At 47.5% G+C, this 20,466-nt stretch overlaps 2 protein-coding genes across 5 annotated transcripts; one reads left to right on the top strand and one right to left on the bottom strand.

The window, feature by feature from the left end:
- Positions 1-628: 628 nt before the first annotated feature.
- Positions 629-10,075, bottom strand: IDS (iduronate 2-sulfatase). 3 transcript variants are annotated; one of them, XM_081336381.1, is made up of 11 exons: positions 9,833-10,075; positions 8,904-9,077; positions 8,506-8,809; positions 7,024-7,205; positions 6,465-6,642; positions 6,255-6,343; positions 5,200-5,400; positions 4,246-4,416; positions 3,475-3,601; positions 2,215-2,388; positions 629-1,358 (listed from the first exon to the last, which is right to left on the bottom strand). In XM_081336381.1, exons 3-11 carry the CDS (start codon positions 8,582-8,584, stop codon positions 850-852), a joined length of 1,710 nt encoding a protein of 569 aa, XP_081192507.1. In that variant the 5' UTR covers positions 8,585-8,809; positions 8,904-9,077; positions 9,833-10,075; the 3' UTR covers positions 629-849. The 3 variants fall into 3 exon arrangements, with proteins under 3 accessions (XP_081192507.1, XP_081192506.1, XP_081192508.1); XM_081336380.1 differs by lacking the exon at positions 8,904-9,077; XM_081336382.1 differs by lacking the exons at positions 629-1,358; positions 8,904-9,077 and having other exon boundaries at positions 2,266-2,435.
- A 213-nt stretch (positions 10,076-10,288) lies between these two features.
- Positions 10,289-20,216, top strand: TMEM185A (transmembrane protein 185A). 2 transcript variants are annotated; one of them, XR_014027621.1, is made up of 8 exons: positions 10,289-10,468; positions 15,042-15,218; positions 15,383-15,590; positions 16,224-16,307; positions 17,121-17,297; positions 18,345-18,468; positions 18,620-18,759; positions 19,322-19,461. XR_014027621.1 is itself a non-coding variant. In XM_081336868.1 (7 exons), exons 1-7 carry the CDS (start codon positions 10,431-10,433, stop codon positions 19,564-19,566), a joined length of 1,053 nt encoding a protein of 350 aa, XP_081192994.1. In that variant the 5' UTR covers positions 10,289-10,430; the 3' UTR covers positions 19,567-20,216. The 2 variants fall into 2 exon arrangements, 1 of the variants encoding a protein (XP_081192994.1); XM_081336868.1 differs by lacking the exon at positions 18,620-18,759 and having other exon boundaries at positions 19,322-20,216.
- The last annotated feature ends 250 nt before the right edge of the window (positions 20,217-20,466 follow it).

The following is a 20,466-nucleotide window of genomic DNA, read 5'->3' on the forward strand; positions in this document are numbered from 1 at the left end:
CCGTATCATGGAAAGATTTGCCTGCACAGCTGCTGTCCTCCGGTGGAGAAGCTCATTCCTTCCGAAATATATTCCGAGTACAAATGCTGCACAGTTTGGGTGAGATAGAGAAACTCCGGGGAACTAGAAAAACAGCTTCCCAGGAAAATTAGCTAGTCAAAACCATGTGGAAGGAAGGACATCAGAACAACCTTAATAGATCTGGAGCAAGACCGTGGACATTCTGTTTCCCTCGATAGCCAGATGTTTCTTCAAAACAGTAGGAGGAAAGGGAGAACCTGGGAGGGGAATCAAGAGAGGACCCAGCCTAGAATCAGTACGTGCACACAAATGTTCCAACAGCCCTTGAATTCCATTAACTCTTATCTAGAACCCATTTAGTGTTGACCCTTAGTTGACTAGATCCTTGTGTATAGACATGAGCAATCAATCATCTTAACTGGAGTTTAACATGGGGTCTTGATTCTTTGCACCTGACAAAAACCTAAAAAGAAGGATCACCAGATTTCCTATCCCAATCCCACCAGGTATTTGGGGGCATCTGCCAGAATTCCCAACTAGCATGTTCCTTGGTCTCCAAGAGAACATGCAGAGAACTACAAATAGATCACTTAATCACTTAGTCTTTCTTTTCTAACTTCTTTCTGTTATTGTTGTTTTCTCCAGAACTATTTGACACACACGAGAAGATTTCTTTTAATGAATATATACATATATATTCAAATTTATTCTTGTATCAGAATTTAAAACCTTTTATACAAAAACGGTTATCCCTGGAGGCTTCTTTGTGTATAACACAAAGCAGGACGTATACACAAGCCACATAGCAGTCAATTCCTTCGCAGAGCTTCATCGAATTGAAGTTGATTCCAATTTCAAATAATCAGTCACGTTGCAAAGCTTGGGAATGGGGAATCCATGTGGGACTTTGCTGTACTGGTTGTGATCTTCGTTGGGGTCGCTCTTTTCAAAATACAGCTCTCCCCCGTGGACGTCCTTCACATCGATTGTGAAGTTGTTGGGATTAAACCCAAACCAGACAGTACACCTGTAATCGGCTGTACGAACGGAATAGCCCATGACTCTTATGTCTCGAAGCAATGGCAAATCAGAATTCGGTGCAGGGACATCTCCAGGACGGGGATACTGGCTGAAGGCAACCGGGATTTTGTTCTGTGTGAGGCCGTGGTTCTCCTGCCCTCCACTGGAGGATGGGAAATACTGGACCAGGCTCTTCCCTTCGCTACAAAGAGGGACGTGAAAGGAAGGCTGAGGGCACGCAGGAGGAACGGTCAGTCCAGCCAGTTCAGCAAGTGTTGGGAACAGAGACACCAACTCAACCATTTCTTTAGGTTTCCCTGGAGCAAAATAAGAGAAAAGTTAGAGTAGAGTGTCAGGTCTAAGAACGACACCTGGAGTTACTTCTGAGTCGTCTCCTTTATTGTTCCTCACTCATGGAGAGAAATCGTGCGAGACTCAAGGAAGTACTCGCATCGCCAAAGATACACTTTGAGAATTACTAGGCAGGAGACTTCTTAACTCGCTTCCTCCCTACCAAACTATCTAAGCTACACTGTCTCTTGGCCACACCTGGAATTCAACCCTTCCCTCCTGGGATCCAAACTCCGTTCCCTTCCAGGCAGAAGAACGGCAGAGGCAATTAACAGATGACCATTGCCCGGGAATCCAGCCAAGATGGAAATACGGTGGAACTTAAGTGGAATCCTTGAGTTGAGTTCATTGAAATCAATCAAGGACAAGGATAACCAAGAAGCTGGTTGACCAACGTGAGTCTAATTCAAGGAATTGGTTCCCCTGTCAAATATTTATCTTTAAGATGTGTTTCTCTCCCAACCTTCAATCAGAATTGGTCCTCCTGCAACCTCCATCCATTCTTCTGTGTCCGGTATTGTGTGTTTTATGCCAAAAAGAATGTGAGTTTTATTGATGCCCTGCCTTGGCAAAGCAGAGCTGATCTGGGTTTTGCAATTATAAACGAACTGAAGCTAGGGAACTTAAAAGAAAGGCATCTACCTGTTTTTTCCCCCAGAATGGCTTACAAAACCAAAAGCAGCCCGGTAGAATTTTCATACTAAAATATATTTCGGCGCTAAATAAAATCTAACAAGAAAAAAGCAGGGAAGACCTACTTGAATCAGAAATAAAAGGTTGCACTTTTAATTTTTGTACGGTTAATGCTGGATTTTTTTTTACCTGAAAGCCCAGATGGGGGATCTTGAGCAAAGGGGTCAATGAATGGGAAAACTTTCTGTCCTGGATCAGAGCTTGGAGTTGTTACTCCTGGCACGTAGAACATCAGTGGCACTCGCGTGGCTACGTTAAAGTTGCTATATTTTGCCCACTCGCCATGTTCACCCAGTGACCAGCCTAAATGAAATCAAGAACCAGGAGGAGAGACAGCATTGAGAGCAGTCCTGTGGATCCATCCAGGGAAAGAAAAAAAAAGAAGAATCAAGAACTGAGTATAATACGTCAATTAGGATCGACCACGAAGATGTCAAAGAACAACCAAGCTTTTAAAAGCTCCAAAACTCTTCAGTCAGTCTTAGAACAAAGTAGGAGAGGATATTGGGAAGAGACTGGCCAAACTGAGGAGTCAAGCAGGGAATTAGTCTGGAAACATTACGTAGGCATAAGAGGGCAAGTCCCACCCCTCTTGAATGCCATTAAATTTTATCTAGTCCTTCCCAGGTGCAAACTGCCAATCTGGGAAGATTCCTGTGAAACGGACATTAAGCAATAAAGTTGCTATTTTATACTCTATACATGTGTTTTGCTTGTTCACACCTGATAGGTACAGAAAAAGCAATGAGGTGCAAACATGGTGTGTCTGATGCTACAGCCATCACTTTAGCTGCCCCCATAAAGATTTTAAATGATATTTGTAGACTGAAGGCAACGACAAGAGACACCATCTCCGTCTTACGCGTGAGCAAGTCTCGACGAAGCAGTGACACAGCAAAGCAGATCTAACTAATACACATTTGCAGAACTCTCTCTTTCCCTATCTGGACTTCCCCTCCTTGTTCAGCCAGCTGGGGATTATGAGTGCTGTAGTCATGATTAGTACGATTCCTTCCCATGTATTTAATAATTCAATTTGATCTCTAGAGCTCTTGGCAGGGTGCAACCAAGGCTTCTGGGAGGCAATATTGCCTTGGATTCCACATAACTCAGGGTTTCCCATACGGGGCAACTTTAAGATGAATTCCCAGACTTCAATGCCCAGAATTCCCCGGCCTGCTGGGGAGTTGATGTTCGTGAGTCTTCGACGTATCAATGTTGGGAAACCCTGACATAAGTCATTGCAATGGATAGCTCACTGTATACAAGCTGGTTCATGGAGCAGGCTGATCTTGATGCAAGAGCTAAAATTCATCTCATTCAAGAATCTTCTCCAGAACACGAAGCGGTGGAATTTGCAACTGTCTCCAAGCCATGCGGAAGTCTTACCGTGATCTGCGGTGAAAACCACCATCGTGTTGTGAGACAGCTCCGCCTCATCCAGGGCATTCAGCAACTTCCCCACCAGCGTGTCAATGTAGGAGATGGAGGCAAAATAACTCTGACGAATCTTCCGCTACAAAACAGGTTTGCAAAGGGGACGAAAGTGAGTTGTAGCCTGCTACGCTGTCAATTCAAGCAGCCCCTGACAAGACTGGAAGGTGAGTTTTTTGTTTTGCGTTAAGGAAGCAGATTCATTTACAACGTCCCTGCCTGCCCAAATTCAGCAAAGCCGTGTCGTTAAGTGAGTTTTGCCCCTTTCTTGCCACCCCTTGTTAAGTTAGCGGCCCGGTTGTTGAGTGAGTTTGGCATCCCTGTTGACTTTGCTTGTTGCAAGAAGCCATCAGGTGACCGCAGGACGTCGCAAACTGTCATAAATACATGCCAGTCGCCAAGCACTCAAATTCTGATCACGTGACCATGGGGACCCTACTGCAACTGACGTAAGTTCATGCCTGTTGCCAAACATCCGAACTGTGATCACGTGACTGTGGGGATTGGAAGTGTGGAAAAACAGTCATAAGTTCCTTTTTTTTCCCAGTGTCGCTATAACTTGGAATGGTCACCAAATGAACCGTTGTAAGTCAAGGACTGCCTGCAAGAGCAAAAAAAAGCAGACTGACCGGGCAGCCACCTCCTTATCCCACCGGCGTCTTTCAGGGCCAGACCATCCATTTTCATCTAATGGGAATGTGACAGAACGGCCTTCGCCAACTCTACCTGGAAGTGTTCTGGAATGGGCCCGTAAGGGAAACTGAGGTTCAAGGCTGCCACATCCTCTCTCTGCCGCAGGTCCATCCAGGGATTGTAGGCCACGGAAGGAAGTCCTTTAGGAATGCCTGGATCGGGAGCCAAGGTGACGTTTTCCAAGGGATATAATTTGAGAAATTTCTAGAGAGAAGAGGTGAGATTTGATTTGCTTTCTAAAGACTCCCCATCATTCAGGTGGGGCTCAGTTACTTCTACAATGGCAAGAGAAGAAGGGGACAACAGAGAATGAGGTGGCTGGATGGAGTCACTGAAGCAGGAGGCGTGAGCTTAAATGGACTCCAGAAGATGGTAGAGGACAGGAAGGCCTGGAGGAACGTTGTCCATGGGGTCGCGATGGGTCGGACACGACCGCAACTAACAAACAACAAAAAAACTTCTACAATAAATAAATATTTTCCCAGCAAGAGATATTTTCGTACATCTGCTTCTTTTAACTAACCCTCCCACTTAGGCAATTCAACCAGTGAAAGTGTGATTCTACTCATGAAACCTCACCCAATTTACATTCCCCCCCCAGTTGTTGATGACTCTATGGAACACAACGCTCGGAAAGATTGGATATTGGGGAGAAATTTAGCCAGCCATAAAAATACAGGAAAGCCTCTGTGATGTATACGTTGCATCAGTGTTTCTCACTTTTGCGGATTGAAGATTGTGGACTTCAACTCCCAGAATTCCCCAGCCAGCTTGGCTGGCTGGGGAATTCTGGGAGTTGAAGTCCACACATCTTTTAAGTTGCCAAGGGTGAGAAACCCTGGTTTAGATAAATCAACCAGCCAAGTCCTTTTGACTTTTTCAAGGCCAACCTCTTCTTTCTTTTCAAGACCCTTCTAGGAGCAATCTTTTTGAAGACCCACCTAGGAGAAATGTCACTTTTTCTCCGCTGCAGAGAAACGTCCTTACCCGAGGGTATCTGAATGGGATGTGGGGTTTATGATAGCCAACAGCCAGAAAAAACGTCCTCTTGATTCTTGTCAGAGTCTTCAACAAACGGATGGCCTCCTTGGTGCTCTGGATATCCGGCAAAGTAGCCTCGGGCATCTTGGCCACATCCACAGGACAGATCAAGTTGGCATGAAGCTTTCCATCTTTCCCTGTGCAAATCTGGAAGGCAACCGGCAACCGTCATAAAGAAGTCTGGTCGTTGGGCCAGGGCAAACTCAACAAGGCTAGAGAAAAGCAGTATGAGGCAGGAGAGAGCAATTGCTACCCACTAGCTACTACTCTTTTACTCCAGCGATGAAGGAATTGTCACCACTTCCTTGAATCAGTGGAGGAAAAATCAACACTCAAGGTTGGCCCAGCGACGCGTTAAGAAAAAAAAAAAAGACTTCGCCATCCTCTCTTTTGATGATCTGTATTTATAGCCCATCATATTATTATTTTATTGTTTTCTTCTTATCTTTACTGCTTTTAAGTGGCGTTCTTGTATCCGTGTCAGCTGCCTGGAGTCACCATGTTGCAAGTGGGCGGCAATATAAATTTTCAAAATAAAATAATAAAATGAAATGAAATAAATATACAGGTCATCCTCAACTTGCGACATTTGGTCATTTAGTGACCATTCAAAGTTACAACGCCACTGACAAAAGGGACTTAGGACCGTTTTTCACACTTACGACCATTGATCGTGCGATCCAAATTCCGACGCTTGGCAACTGACTCGTATTTGTGACGGCCACAGTGTCCTGAGGGGGGGGGGTGAGTCCTGTGATCCCCTTTTGCGACCTTCCGACAAGCGAAGTCAACGGGGGAAGCCAGATTCACTTAACAACCGTTTTACTAACTTAAAACAGCGGGAGCGGTCCACTAAACGACTGCGGCAAGAGAGGCGGTAAAATGGAGCCAACCTCGCCGAACCAATGTCTCACTTAGCCGCAGAAATTGTGGTCGATGTGTTGAGGACGACCTGTATGATCAGTGACCACTGATGGTCAACAACCGGAGCGCTCATCTACCTTCGTGTTTTCGTATTTTTCAGAAGACGGGTGAAAAGCCGGGATAGACCAGCTATGCGGATAATCGTCACTGTGGTTTGAGGAGATGCCTGAGAAACGGAAAGCCAGAAGAGAGATGGGCCCCAATCCTTCAATCTGGATATCGAACGCTTTCATACGGAACCCACCCACTCCCACCCCCCAGGTCTTGGGAAGCTGTGGGAAGCTCACCTGGGTGGAAAATCTTCCCAACAGACAGGGTGATGTACCCATTCTCCTTGAAGTACTGTGGCAACGTGGTGTAGTTCCCTGCGTGTGTTCGCCAGTATGAATTAAAGTCATACAGCCTGGTGGAATCGGGTCTACGGCCCGTGAGAAAGGAGACTCTGCTTGGGGCGCAGACAGCTTGCTGTAGGCAAAAAAAGACACACACACACACACACAGAGAGAGAGAGATGGAGGGAGGCAGGGAGGGAGGGGAAGAGAGAAAAAGAGAGATGGAAGGAGGGAGAGATAGATGGAGGGAGGGAAGCAGGAAGGGAGGGAGGGGGAGAGAGAGAAAGAGATGGAAGGAGGTAGAATGAGAGGGAGGGAGGGAGGGAGGGAAAGAGATGGAGGGGGAAGGGAGGGAGAGAGGGAGACGGGGGGGGGACCGGAGGGAGGGAGAGAGAGAGAGAAGGAGGGAGGGAGGGAGGAAAAGCTGATTTGTGGTCTTGCTCAGATAGCAGAGACAACCAAGACACCCCCCTCCCACAAAAATTAAATAAATAATGAAGACAACATCGCTTACCTGGGCAAAAGCATTCTGGAACACCACACTTTTAGAGGCCAGCTGATCGAGGTTGGGCGATCTCACCAGGGGGTCCCCATAAGAGCCCAGGGCAGGGCGCAAGTCGTCGGCAATCAGAAAGAGAACATTTAAGCCTCCAGGCTGAAGACCACGGACAGGCCTCTGGGCACCAGCAGCCGATCCTAATTGGGGGAAGTGCAAAGCAGCTCCTTTTAGCCTGTGAACTCTCTTAAACGAAAAAGGTCGCGGTGGTTTAGTACCATACGCTGAATACTTTCAAAGATTAATGCCCTAAACTTCAGGAAGCATAAGTTTTTATGAATGGCAAAAACAAACAACATATCTCGAAGGAGATAATGCAGAGTTAAATCAGATTTGATTTTGATATCCTAATCATCTCATCTAATTGCCCCATTGTGAGGAAAGGGAAGGGAAGGGAAGGGAAGGGAAGGGAAGGGAAGGGAAGGGAAGGCTACTGAGAAGACAAGAGAGGCTACAATTCCCCAAAATCTTCACTTCTGCTTTAGAGACACTGCAAGAGCATTTAACACAGGGAAGTTTTGGCAGTTTCTGTACATTTCCTGGTTTAAATGAACAGTGGTTTTATCATGTTATTATGAATCATCCCCACATTTTCAAGCACTCTTGTGGGAGGGGAGAGAATTTTATAAACACATTTTATTAAAAGTGTTACGCAATGGAAGACCATTGGAAAAAAAACAAAACTGAAGTTCAGTGACTTTCCAACGCTGAAATGGAACAACAACAAAAAAGATTAATTTGATTTTAGTAGCTGATAAAAAATAAGTTATTTAGCTGCGGTTCGGAATAGCTGCACACAACCACCCACAGAGGTTAAAATGTTAGTCTACTTCTGGACTGAGGAAGACTTGGGTTCAAGGCCCACTTAACCACAAAGCAAATGAACCGAATTTGGGTCTGCCACTTATACCTCCTCAACCCCAACCCGTCTCGTATAGTCCAACCCGCTGCTCAAGCAGGAGACCCTGGCCATTTCAGACAAAGGGATGTCCAGTCTCTCCCCACCCAGGTGGGTCCTAAATGCTGGACTTCCCCAGTAGCATCTCCTTGAAAGCCTGAAGTCAAACGCCGGGTTTTGACTTTCCGAGTCAAAGGACCTCAAAACAAGAAGGCTAAACTGATTCTTTCCAGTTGATGGAACAGACACACACACACACACACACACAGGAACAGCCCCCCCTTCTTAATTTTGCCCAGGAGGCTCCAAGCAGATCCGGGCCGAAGCTTTCCTAAACCCCCCCCCCACACACCCTTTCCCTCCCAGGGGCAAATTCCATCTTCCACCGCGAGACTCCCGTTTGCAGACAGGGGCGCTCCCCGAGGGTCGTCTGAACCTCCTGCCCGGGGTCTCCGCCTGGCCCACGCCCGTCTCCCGCGGATGCACCGGCTTTCCTCCCCCACCCCCACCCCGAGGGGTCCGAGGCTGGCCCGGAGCATCACCTGCAGCCCTCGGGCAGCCCAGCCAGACGGCGACCAGGAGACGGAGCAAAGCCGCTTGCAGGAGCCTATCCGGCGCCATGGCCCCGCCGGGGAAGGTCTCTCGCCGGCCAGCCAGGCTCCAGAGCCGTCTCCGGAGGAAGAAGCGGCGGCGGGCAGGGCTTCTTCCCAAGCGCCACCCCGACCGCGCGGCGGCGGCGGCGATTCCAGGGCGTGCCGAGCTGGGTTTTGCAAGCCTTTCGTGGGAATTGCGTCCTGAGCAAAACGCGTGTCGGCTTTGCCTTCCGCTCTTTTGGCGACTGTAGACCTGCATTAGAAGAGAATCCGAATCAAAATAAGAGCTGGAAGGGACCTTGGAGGTCTTCTAGTCCAGCCCCCTGCTCAAGCAGGAGATCTTATACCGTTTCAGACAAGCGGCTGTCCAGTCTCTTCTTAAACACCTCCAGCGATGGAGCGCCCGAAACTTCTGGAGGCAAATCGTTCCACTGGTTAATTGTTCTCACTGTCAGGAAGTTTCTTGTTCATCCCACGATGCTTCTCCTTGGCTAGTTTCCATCCTTTGCTTCTTATTCTGCCTTCAGGTGCATTGGGAATATAAGTTAACCCCCTCCTGGTTGTGGCAGTCCCTCAAATACTGGAATAGTGCTATCACGTCCCACTCCCTAGTCCAGGGGTAGGCAGCCTCGGCTCTTTTAGGACTCATGGACTTCAACTCCCAGAATTCCTGAGCCAGCTTGGCTGGCTCAGGAATTCTGGGAGTTGAAGTCCATGAGTCCTAAAAGAGCCGAGGCTGCCTACCCCTGCCCTAGTCCTTTTCTCTAGACTAGCCAAGCGTGAAACGTCTGCCAAAAAAAAAAATGCCCACGCTCAGAGAGCACCCAGGACCCAGAGCTGTTCTCCTCCTCCTCCTCCTCCTCCTCCTCCTCCTCCTCCTCCTTCTCCTCCTCCTCTCTGCAAACCCCACTCCCTTCTAGCACGGATAACATTACCCAGTTTGGTAACGCAACGTCTGCAAGCAAGCAAGCTCAGAGCGCACCGAGGAACCCACAGGTTCAACCCCGAGATTCTCTTCTATCAATCCTTCTACCAGTTGATCGCCAGGTGGCACTCATTCCCCAAGAACCAGCCCTGCCCAGCAGCTTGATCGGAAGGTTGCGACTCACAAGCGTTGGCATTCGATGGATGCCATGCATTGGCCCCTTAAATCGCAACCTTGATACATATAACTGTCCTGGGGCAAATAAAAGAATCAAAGTGAATTTAAAAGGGAGATAAAATGGGACAGGTTTGCATATGAGAGAAAAGTCAGCGAACAAACGCAATCACTCACTCGAACAAGACGAAGTCAGGGTCTTCCCTCCGGGGCACCCACGTCGTCTGGATCTGCCTCGAACATCCTCGGCAATCTGATTTGTTTCATTTCAGTGTTACATTTCTACCCTTTTCGTCCATGAATTCAATGCATATCAGTGCTCTTTCTGTGCCACCCCTCTGCAATAAATAAAGTGCATTCATCCACTGCTGCCCCACACAAATACCAGCCCTCCAGACACGTATTTGGCCACTGTCAGAATCCCTCCTCGTACAAAATTGGAAGAGACTTCCGCCCGGCACGCCCATAAGAGGGCACGGCTTCGCTGCGTCTTTACGTCACTCTTCTAGCGTCAAGGGGGCGGAGCGCGAAGGCGCGGAAGGAAAGACTCGGGGCGGAGAGGCCGGGGCGGGGCCCGCTTCTGAGGTCCGCGCGTGCGCGGTCTCTGCCTCGGCGCAACCGCAGTGCGACCCGGCCGCGGAGTCAAGGGGACGCGGCCGATGGTTGGCGGAGCTGCGGCGGGGAGCCCGGTTTCTTCGCGGGAGGGCTTCGGGCTGGAGCCGCCATGTGGCCGTGGTGACCGAGCGGCGGGAGCGGCGAAGCCGGGCGGAGCGCCATGAACCTGAGGGGCCTCTTTCAAGATTTCAATCCGAGGTGAGAGGAGGCCGGAAATGGGCGGGGCCTGGTGGAAGGGGCGGGGCCAGCGAGAGAGAGCCCTTGGAAGGGGGGGCAGTGAGGGTGGGAAGCCGACCTTGCAGTGCAGGCCAGTATTTGGGGGTGGGGGGGAAAGATCCATCCCTTTGAGATAGGTCTGGATTATAATCCCCATAAGGCACAGCCAGTATTTGGGGGTGGGGGAAAGAGATCCACCCCTGTGGTGTAGGGCTGGATTATAATCCCCATAAGGCACAGCCAGTATTTGGGGGTGGGGGAAAGAGATCCACCCCTGTGGTGTAGGGCTGGATTATAATCCCCATAAGGCACAGCCAGTATTTGGGGGTGGGGGAAAGAGATCCACCCCTGTGGTGTAGGGCTGGATTATAATCCCCATAAGGCACAGCCAGTATTTGGGGGTGGGGGAAAGAGATCCACCCCTGTGGTGTAGGGCTGGATTATAATCCCCATAAGGCACAGCCAGTATTTGGGGGTGGGGGAAAGAGATCCACCCCTGTGGTGTAGGGCTGGATTATAATCCCCATAAGGCACAGCCAGTATTTGGGGGTGGGGGAAAGAGATCCACCCCTGTGGTGTAGGGCTGGATTATAATCCCCATAAGGCACAGCCCAGTTCCCATAACGCACAGCCGACTTCAGAGTACCTGGATCCTTCCAGATGACTTGGCCAATTGTATTTTGGGAAAACGTCCCCTTTTTCCTTTTGGAAGTTCATGGCCTCCCACTAGAGGGTCGGTGACATGCGGGGAGGGGGCTCCCCCTTGGTTTGTATCCCCTCAACAACAACCCTGCGAGGCAGGTTGGAGCTGAGAGAGGGGAGCAGGTCAAGGCAATGCTACAAGCGCCTGGGGATTTGCACCCGTTTCTTCCCAACCATGCAAATAGCTTTGCCACCCTAGAGTTCCCTAATATAGGAGAAGTGAGATGGGCTGGCATGTACACTTCATAAATAAATGGAAAAACAGTAATCTTTGTGGTAGAGTGGGGGTTTATTGTTTAGGACTGCTCCCAGAGAGAGGTTGGTCTTAGGCTTCAAGGCTTCTCATAATACCGAATTTGCTCTGGGACAATCCTTGCGGGATAACTCAGTGCAATACATATTATCCACCACTGTTTCTTCTACATTATTTCCATGTTTGCCAATGGAAACAATGTCAAAGAAGCAGTGGCGGATAACCTCTGTCGCATTGAATTGTTCCACATGGATTGACCCACGGAAAGTTGCCCACTGTGAGTTGTCCTAGACCTCTTTCTTACAGTAGACATGCCCTCAATGGACCCCTTGGACTTAGGGATGGAGATCTTGAGAAGGGCAGGGGAGGAAGGATATCAGCCTAACGGTGGTACCCACCCATCTGCCCACACCGAGAAAACAATGCCATATAGATCAGACTTTTATTGTGAGTTTTTAATCTTAGTAAATTTATAACGTGCGGACTTCAACTCCTGGAATTGACTTGCACTGGTTGATGGAATATTTGTCACTTCTATTGTGCTCTGTCTGAGCTGTAATTTTAAATCTTAAGTATTAGGCAAAAAAAGGAAAGTCAAAACTTGCCTTGCCACAGGGCTAACGTTTGTAAGTATTGAGGGGTGGGGGGGATCTGTTCTAACAAGGAAATGTTCATTCTTACCTATGGAATATAGAGTACGGCTATAGCACCAGGAAAGCAACCTAAAAATAATACTCTGGGTTTAAAAATTAGTTTCTGGTGTCAGACTAGTAGCACCCACCAATCTGGATGTTGGTCGTGCTGATAGGATTTGGGAGAATCTGAAACGTTGAGAGGACTGTCTTTTTACAGAGTAAAACTGTAGTTTTACAGAGTAAAACTGTAGTTTCAACAAGCATTTGTAGAGCTTCACACCAAGTCCCTCCCTGGGCTGGAGGAAAGTAGGTAAATAAAACAATGGCCCCATTAAGGAGGAAGGAGCTTTAAGAATTGATTGCTTCCCCCTTTTGAAGTTTCTCACATGGAAGAGCATTTCCGCTTATGCCCTTCAGGAGAAAGAAAAACATTCCTACTTTTCTCTCGTAAAAGGGATATTGTAAAAACGTTGACTTCCTTTTTCTCTTTACACACCTCTTTACACCGTGGTGGATTCCATCCTCCTTCATTTTCACTCTGCAGCCTTCTGAAGCTAGGAACAGGGTGTTGTATCAAGGCTTCTTTTTACAGAACGGCTAAATCACGGAATACAAATTGAGCCTAAAGAGCTTGCTTGGCCCTTTGCGACAATGGGGGGAAATTTCCTAGTCATGTCACTGCCGTTGCTCTGGGGGAGCCAAACAAGACAGAGGGGAGCCTGCCAAGGCAAAATTGGAACGCTTTTACCCAGTCTGGAAGCAGAACATCCAGATTCAGTCACACTTTTGTTCCCTACAGTATCAACCTTGTAAACTCTCAAATGTCCTCTTTATGCCCTAGCCATAAAGAATTAGCCAGCATCTCTAGTTTGACCTTGCCCAAGCTTGCTTGCTTCTTTCTTTCCTTCCTTCCTTCCTTCCTTCCTTCCTTCCTTCCTTCCTTCCTTCCTTCCTTCCTTCCTTCCTTCCTTCCTTCCTCGCTCCAGCATATTGTTTCAGCTGACGATACGTCTGGCGCTCCCTAGGACTTAACTAGTCTGCCTTTATTGCACATGAAGAGCATCACCAGGTTCGCCCATTATCATCCAGACATTAAGCCGTCCAAAAACATCCCACGATTGGGTGGTATGACACTGCAGTGGATAAAACAACTAAGAGATCGACAGTCACTTGAAAAATCGCTTCACTACAATCGTAAGGAGCAAAACGGCAAGCTCAGAGAGCCAAAAAAAAATAAAATCTTTTATCAGCCGAGCTACAAACGTTTCCGATCGTTTCAAATCGTGTTGTCGCCCTTGCAGCCCTCTTGGCTCTTGTTTTTGTGAACATCTGTAATTGCCACTGAATCGTAGCTGTCTGCATCGGCTTCCTAGCTCATAATCTTCCTCCCTTTGTGTTGACTGAATAATGACAGTCTGAAGGCAGCTGCTGGCGTGTTACTCAGCTTCCTGGTGGGAGGCCTGGGAAGGAAGCCTCTTGCATTCCTTGCTAATGAATTTTGTCTTCTCTTTTTTTTCAAACGGAGAGGAGGGCAAATGCTGCCTTAAAGGAGATTGTGTCTGTGTGGTTCTACCACTCAGGGTCTTGTGTCGCATCCTGCAAAGTCCACTGGTGGAGCTAACAGATACGTTTTGGGGTCCTGTGGAACAGTGGCCGCCCTACTTAACCACCACAGTTGACCCCAAAATTTCCCTTGCTAGGCCAGACATTTGTTAAGCGAGTTTCAGCCCCCCTTTTACGACCTTCGTTGCCACGGTTGATAAGCAAATCTAGGTTCCCCGTTGAGGTTGCTTGTCAGAAGGTCGCGAAAAGTGATCACATGACACACACACACACCCCAGGACACTGCAACCGTTATAAGTACGAGTCAGTTGCCAGGCGTCCGAATTTTGATCCCTTCATCGTGGGGATGCAGCAACGGTTGCAAGTGTGGAAAAACGGTAGTAAGTCACTTTTCTCAGCCCCGTTGTAACTCTGAACGGTCCCTGAATGAACTATTTTAACTATATATTTAGTTGGATCTTAAGAAATTGGAAAGTATCTGAAACTTTTCTAGTATCTAGAATTCCACTGATGATTTGTAGGATCGGATGCTTGGGCTGACTTGCTCAGCCCAAATAATATTCTGGGTTTTTGTTTGTTTGTTTTCAAATATAACCAATATAATTCAGATACATTTCTGGAGAACTGAATGAGCTGTGGATAATCGGATCAGAAAGGAAACCACCTGAAGTCCTCATGGGAAAATGGTGGTGCCTGAAAAAGTTTCTGTTTTGATTTTTATTGGCGGTGTATTGCAATGCTTCACAGCTGTCATTTGGGAAGATGAAACGGCTTGGGGTGTATGAGGCGTTGCCGTATGGAATTGCAAAGAGCTGGATGACACAGATGCTCCTTTTGTTTTATAAGGCGCTAGTCCCATACGTGTGGGGTCCTGCCCATCGCTAGTATCAGGCTCAGGCTCAGCATATGTGAACGTCGTCCTTGTTCTCAGGAAACAGCACTGTACACGTTACCTAAAGAGCTCTGTGGACAAGTAGGAACTTATTTGGTTTCGTTTAAAATAGCGTTTCTCAACCTTGGTGTCTTTAAAGATGTCTGGAATTCAAGTCCCAGAATTCCCCAGCCAGCAATGCTGGCTGGGAAAATTCTTGAAATCCAGATACCTTAAGGAGGTACGGTTGAGAAACGCTGGTTTAAAACAATATATCTTTGGCATCGGTTAACTGGGAAATTAAGATTATGATTTTAAAGCGCACTGGAAGCTGCTGAAAGGGATTTAAAATTAAGAAGTTTCAGTGTGTTATTAGGAATCTTTGCTGTCTCCAGCTCACCTCTTTTTAATGACTTTGGTGGGTTTTTTGTTGTTGAAATACAAACTACACACCACGATTCTGAAGGCGATAAATGTCAGAAATTGATCTTCTCTTCCCTCCCCTCCCCTCTTTTTTTTCCCCTTCCATAGCAAATTTCTTATTTATGCCTGCCTGCTGCTGTTCTCAATTTTACTGTCTCTCCGGCTGGATAACAAGATTGAGTGGAGCTACTGGGCAGTCTTTGCTCCGATATGGCTGTGGAAATTAATGGTTATTGTGGGGGCCTCCGTGGGGACTGGAGTATGGGCACGAAACCCACAATATCGGTAAGAGTGACCCCGTGCTTGCTTTGCAAATGTATTGCATGAGTCTTTTTGTGCAAATCTTCTTTTGGAGATTCGTATAGGGCCCACGATGAACAAATGTCAGAAAACATTTGGGGAAACTTGTAGTCTGTGTGAGCTAACGGAACTTAAATTGCACCCTTTAGAGCAGAAGGGGAAACATGCGTAGAGTTCAAAGCCATGCTAATTGCCGTCGGCATCCACCTTCTTCTGCTGATGTTTGAAGTTCTGGTCTGCGACGGAATCGAGCGAGGGACCCGTTTCTGGCTTCTGGTCTTCATGCCCCTCTTCTTCGTGTCTCCGGTCTCCGTGGCTGCTTGCGTGTGGGGCTTCCGGCATGACAGATCTCTGGAGGTGAGGACGCTCCACGTTAGAAAATGGAGGAGTGAGCCATAATGCAAAGCTAGTCCCAAATTTTAGTTAAGTTGTGGATGGTTCTTCTTTTTTTTTTCTGTAGATGTACATGATTGATTGGCGTTGTGTGCCTTTGGGGCAATGTGACACCTTTAGAAGTACTGGGCTATAGGTGGGGTGGAATGCAGTCTGGATTCCCAGGAAGGAGGGGCTGTTTCCCAGAAGGTAGAGAGGCAGCTTGGAAAATTTGATCCGTAGGAGGAGGGTTAAAACAACTCCTCCGTAGCTCATCCCCGAGTACATCAGTAGTTATGCAGATAGTTGCTTTAGCCTGGCAAGATTCTGTCTCTAGGTGAAGAACAATAAAGTCAACTACTCTTAAGGAACTCCATGTGCCGTTCCCGGGAGCCCAACAATAAGTTTTATAATTCAGAATATTTTGTCCGTGTGTGTGTGTGTGTGTGTGAGAGAGAGAGAGAGAGAGAGAGAGATTCCCCTCAATTAAAGAAAGAGCAGACTTTTATTCGGCTGGAGTATTCTGCATTAAGTTGCAAGGTACTTTGTAACTTGTTGCTCTGCTGGTTGCAGCAAAATCCATTTGACTGTAATATGTTTGCTTTTCTTCTCTCCTAGCTGGAAATCCTGTGTTCCGTCAATATACTCCAGTTCATATTTATTGCCCTCCGATTGGACGAAATCATCAAGTGGCCATGGCTTGTACGTAAACCGTGATTGTACATCATTCTCTTTTCCGAATGTCAGGATGGTTAGGTCGGTAGCAGCCGGCACACCAAAATTAAGGACTGTCGATTTTTGAGATGAAGTTGCAAAATCGAAAATCGGCATCGTCCCCTGAACAAGTTAAGCAGCATAAGATCTAATTAGGACTTGAATGATAACTCCTCTAGAAAATCCAGCCTGTAGGTGGAACTGTAGGTAAAATTGTAGGGAGAGTTTTAGGGAATGTTAAGTTAAAAAAAAAAGGAAATCCTTGCATGCTGCCAAAAATAAACACTTCAATAGGAAAGAATCTTTGTAGCTCAGGGCTGAACTGTGGGGTCCTTGATGCTTGGCTGTTTTCTTGCAGTCGTTTCATGACCCAACCGGGTAACATCATCAGGGCTAGAAGAAAGTGGGGGGTGTGGAGAGGAGGAGGGGGAGGAAGGGGAGGAAGACAACGACTGTGGGGTCCTTGGTGCTCTCTGAGCCTGCTTGTTTTCTTGCAGATGTTTCATGACCCAAACTAGATAACATCATCAGTGCTAGAAGGGAGGAGGAGGAGGAGGACTGTGGGGTCCTTGGTGCTCTTTGAGCTTGCTTGTTATCTTGCAAACATTTCATGACCCAATCTATGTAATAACACCAGTGCTAAAAGGAACCCCACATAAATATTTCAAAACATTCATACTCATTGCTAGAGCCTGGATTTTCGAACCTTTGATGCGTAGAATGGAAATGAATAGTCCTTTTGAGTGACAGGTGACTCACACTCTCTCTCTCCCCTCCCTCCCTCTCCGTTTTAATTTCTAGGTTGTTTGTGTCCCTCTGTGGATCCTGATGTCCTTTCTCTGTTTGGTTGTGTTGTATTATATTGTCTGGTCAGTCTTGTTCTTACGCTCGATGGACGTAATTGCCGAACAAAGAAGAACACACATTACTATGGCAATCAGTTGGATGACAATCGTGGTTCCGTTGCTCACCTTTGAAGTAGGTGACCCATTTATTTATTTTTATTTTTATTTTAATCTTCTGAGATGGGACGATTGTTCACGGCTCCTTTTTCTCCAAAACTGCCCAAATAGGCTGCAAATAGGATTATCATGGCTGAAAGGGGAGCCGAGCCTGCTCTGCGTGTAGTGAAAGTCTTTAGAAACCAAATGTCATGGTTCCAACAAATGAAACTCTTCAAAAGAACTTTGAGGCATTGTTTACCTTAATCTTTTATTCGAGTAACATAATATCAGTACTTAATAATCAAAGCCAAAAACCGAATTCCCCTCCCCATGGCACATAGTATCAAAGCACAATTCCCTCCTCCAATTTGCAGTCATAAATCACATTCCCCAATTAGCTTGAAGCCTGGGCTTCCTCTCCAGCCTGCCAATTCTTTCTCAGCTCTGGGCTCAGTAACCTTGATTCTCACACTAGATTCAGTGTTGTTATGTCTAGCTGGGCTCTCATTCGCATTCCCCCCCCTTCCCAGCATCCTCTAACTCTAAAAGCGAAAGGAAGAAAATGGCTACATTTCCATCTGTTGTCGATGCAAAAGCATCCGACGTTAGCAGCGTCGACACCAAATATCGCGATACTACTTATGCGTGCCGAGGGAGCCCGTGAATTATGACTTTATTTGCAGTGGTCGTTAAGCAAACGCGGCATTTTGGAAGCGAACCTATAGTCTGGTGTGATTTTGCCGAAAACAAAGTTAAGTGCCAGTTTTCAGCAAAACCGTTATAAAAATGCGGTTGCGTGACTGTGAGACTCTGCCAACAGTTATAAATGCAGCAGCGTTGCCTAGAGCCGGAAGTGTGGACATCTGACCAGGGCGGACCCCTCAACCCTCAGAACTTCGGATCTGGGTTTTAAGTCCCTTTCTCTCCCCCCCCCCGCCTCTCTCCCCTGACCCCAGTAGGTTGTAGCTTCAAACAATCCCTGAGCAACCAGTCATAAGCCAAGGACTAGCTAAGGAAGGATTTGATGCTAGCTAGGCTTCTGTTCCCTCTTGAAACTGAAGCGGTCCGTTTGTCTCTTTAGATCCTGCTGGTTCACAGACTGGATGGACATAACTCCTTCTCCTACATACCCGTGTTTGTTCCACTGTGGCTTTCGCTGATCACTTTGATGGCCACAACGTTTGGCCAGAAAGGGGGCAATCACTGTAAGTATCTCACATCAGAGCTCTCTTTCCTTCTTCCTACTGTGATTCAAGTGCAGAGAAAGGGGGGGGGAAATAAAGGAGAATATTTGTAGCTCGGGGTCGAACTGTGGAAGATCCTTGGCGCTCTTTGAGCTGGGTGGTTTTCTTGCAGACGTTTCCTGACCCACCTAGGTAACATCATCAGTGCTAGAAGGGAGCGGGGTTTGCAGAGAGGAGGAGGAAGACTGTGGAAGATCCTTGGCACTCTCTGAGCTGGGTGGTTTTCCTGCAGACGTTTCATGACCCACCTAGGTAACATCATCAGTGCTAGAAAGGAGGAGGGGTTTGCAGAGAGGAAGACTCGGGGGTCCTTGCTGCTATCCGAATTTGATGGTTTTCTTGCAGACATTTCATTACCTGTCTAGGTAACATCATCAGTGCTAGTAAGGGGTGGGGTTTGCGCTCATTTTAGTGCCTTGCCCTGTCAGTAAGCCCAACCAAAGAACTTCCAAGACCATCCCCACCAACGCTGACAGGGCCAGCCACTAGAACAGGGGTGTCAAACTCGTCACGTGACGTGTCGTGACATATCACAACGTTTTCCCCCATGGCCAGGGCTGGGCTGGGCGCAGTTTCGGCATGACACATCTGGCCCACGGGCTGGCAGTTTTGACACCCCTGCACTAGAATATAAACTGAGAGCAAACCCCACCCCTTCCCAGCACTGATGGTGTTACCTAGTCGGGTGATGAAACGTCTGCAAGAAAACAAGCCAAGCTCAGAGACCACCCGGGGACCCCCTCACAGGGGGGAAGAGGCGGGACTCCTCAAATGGGACAGGGGAGTGACTGCCCACAACTTTCCTTTTTCGCAGGGTGGTTCGGCGTTCGCAAAGACTTCTGCCAGTTCCTCCTCGAGATCTTCCCGTTCCTGAGAGAGTACGGCAACATTTCGTACGATTTGCATTACGAAGATAACGAGGAAACAGAAGAAACTCCGGTTCCGGAAGCTCCCAAAATTGCTCCGATGTTTCGCAAAAAAGCCGGGGTGGTCATTACGCAGAGTCCCGGAAAGTACGTCATACCGCCGCCCAAACTAAATATCGACATGCCGGATTAAAAACGAACTCTGAAAGGACAGATGTCTCCATGTGATAATCCCCACTGGGTATCCGTGGCCAATCCTGATTCTTCTTCTTATTTTTTTAAAAAAAAAATTCATGCCTTTCTCTTACTTGGTTGATGGCTAAGGATTGGGGCCTCGGCGGCTTGCCCTGTGGATTGGCCTTCGTGTCATTTCCTTAAGAAGTGTCTGTCTTGGGTGCAAAATATCACCCCAGCGAAAGCAGGAAGAAACCAGTAACGCAGGATTCAGCGATGGAAACGGTCGGGTCGGCCCTCACGGAACGACAGTCTTAGATTTGAGTTCAGGTCTCAGCATCAAGGTCATAGTTGGCCACTGGTCATCCAGTTTCACAGTCCCCCACCCCCACCCTGAGTTTTCCTGTCCACAGTTCCCCCTGGACAAAAGCCCACCAAGGGCTTTGCGCTCACACCATCCTGCAGTGGATGAGTGTGTTATTTTGGAGAAACCAAAATGGAGATTTCTGATATATGAACCTACCTCCTTGGTGGAAGTCATGTTACTCTGTACATAGTATTTATATGAACTTTTGGCAGTGTAATATATTGGGGGGGGCGGGGGGGAACACGAGTCTGTACATTATAAATATGTAAAAGTATTTTTTTTAAAGGCTGTACGAAATGCGTCATCACTGGTGTGTGGTTGTTGCGTGTTCCTCTCGGCTTCTATTTTGGTTGAAGTACCTTAGACCAAGTTGTTCACGCGTTTCGATTTTTCCCCTTGAACCATGAATCTTACTACTATTCGGACGCGGGTCTTCGGTAGGACTGTTGACACTTCCCATGCTGGATTAAATTGCCTTGGAAGAGGTATGTAAATTTTCCTGTAAACAGACCCAGTCTTTCTACCATCTGCGGTGGGGCGGGGAAAGGAGAA

This window comes from Vipera berus (genome assembly GCF_964194415.1).
Source record: "Vipera berus genome assembly, chromosome: 11".
Lineage (NCBI taxonomy): Eukaryota > Metazoa > Chordata > Lepidosauria > Squamata > Viperidae > Vipera > Vipera berus.

What these genes read in the sequence shown, in the direction of transcription:
- IDS (XM_081336380.1), bottom strand. Translation starts at nt 8,584, where the DNA reads ATGGCGCCGGATAGGCTCCTGCAAGCGGCTTTGCTCCGTCTCCTGGTC. An exon ending in TCCCATTCAGATACCCTCGG is followed by an intron (nt 4,417 to 5,199) that starts GTAAGGACGTTT and finishes TCTTCTCTCTAG; the next exon opens with AAATTTCTCAAATTATATCC. An exon ending in TCCCCCATCTGGGCTTTCAG is followed by an intron (nt 1,359 to 2,214) that starts GTAAAAAAAAAT and finishes ATTTTGCTCCAG; the next exon opens with GGAAACCTAAAGAAATGGTT.
- TMEM185A (XM_081336868.1), top strand. Translation starts at nt 10,431, where the DNA reads ATGAACCTGAGGGGCCTCTTTCAAGATTTCAATCCGAG. An exon ending in TTTCAAGATTTCAATCCGAG is followed by an intron (nt 10,469 to 15,041) that starts GTGAGAGGAGGC and finishes CCCCTTCCATAG; the next exon opens with CAAATTTCTTATTTATGCCT. An exon ending in TTCCGTTGCTCACCTTTGAA is followed by an intron (nt 17,298 to 18,344) that starts GTAGGTGACCCA and finishes TTGTCTCTTTAG; the next exon opens with ATCCTGCTGGTTCACAGACT.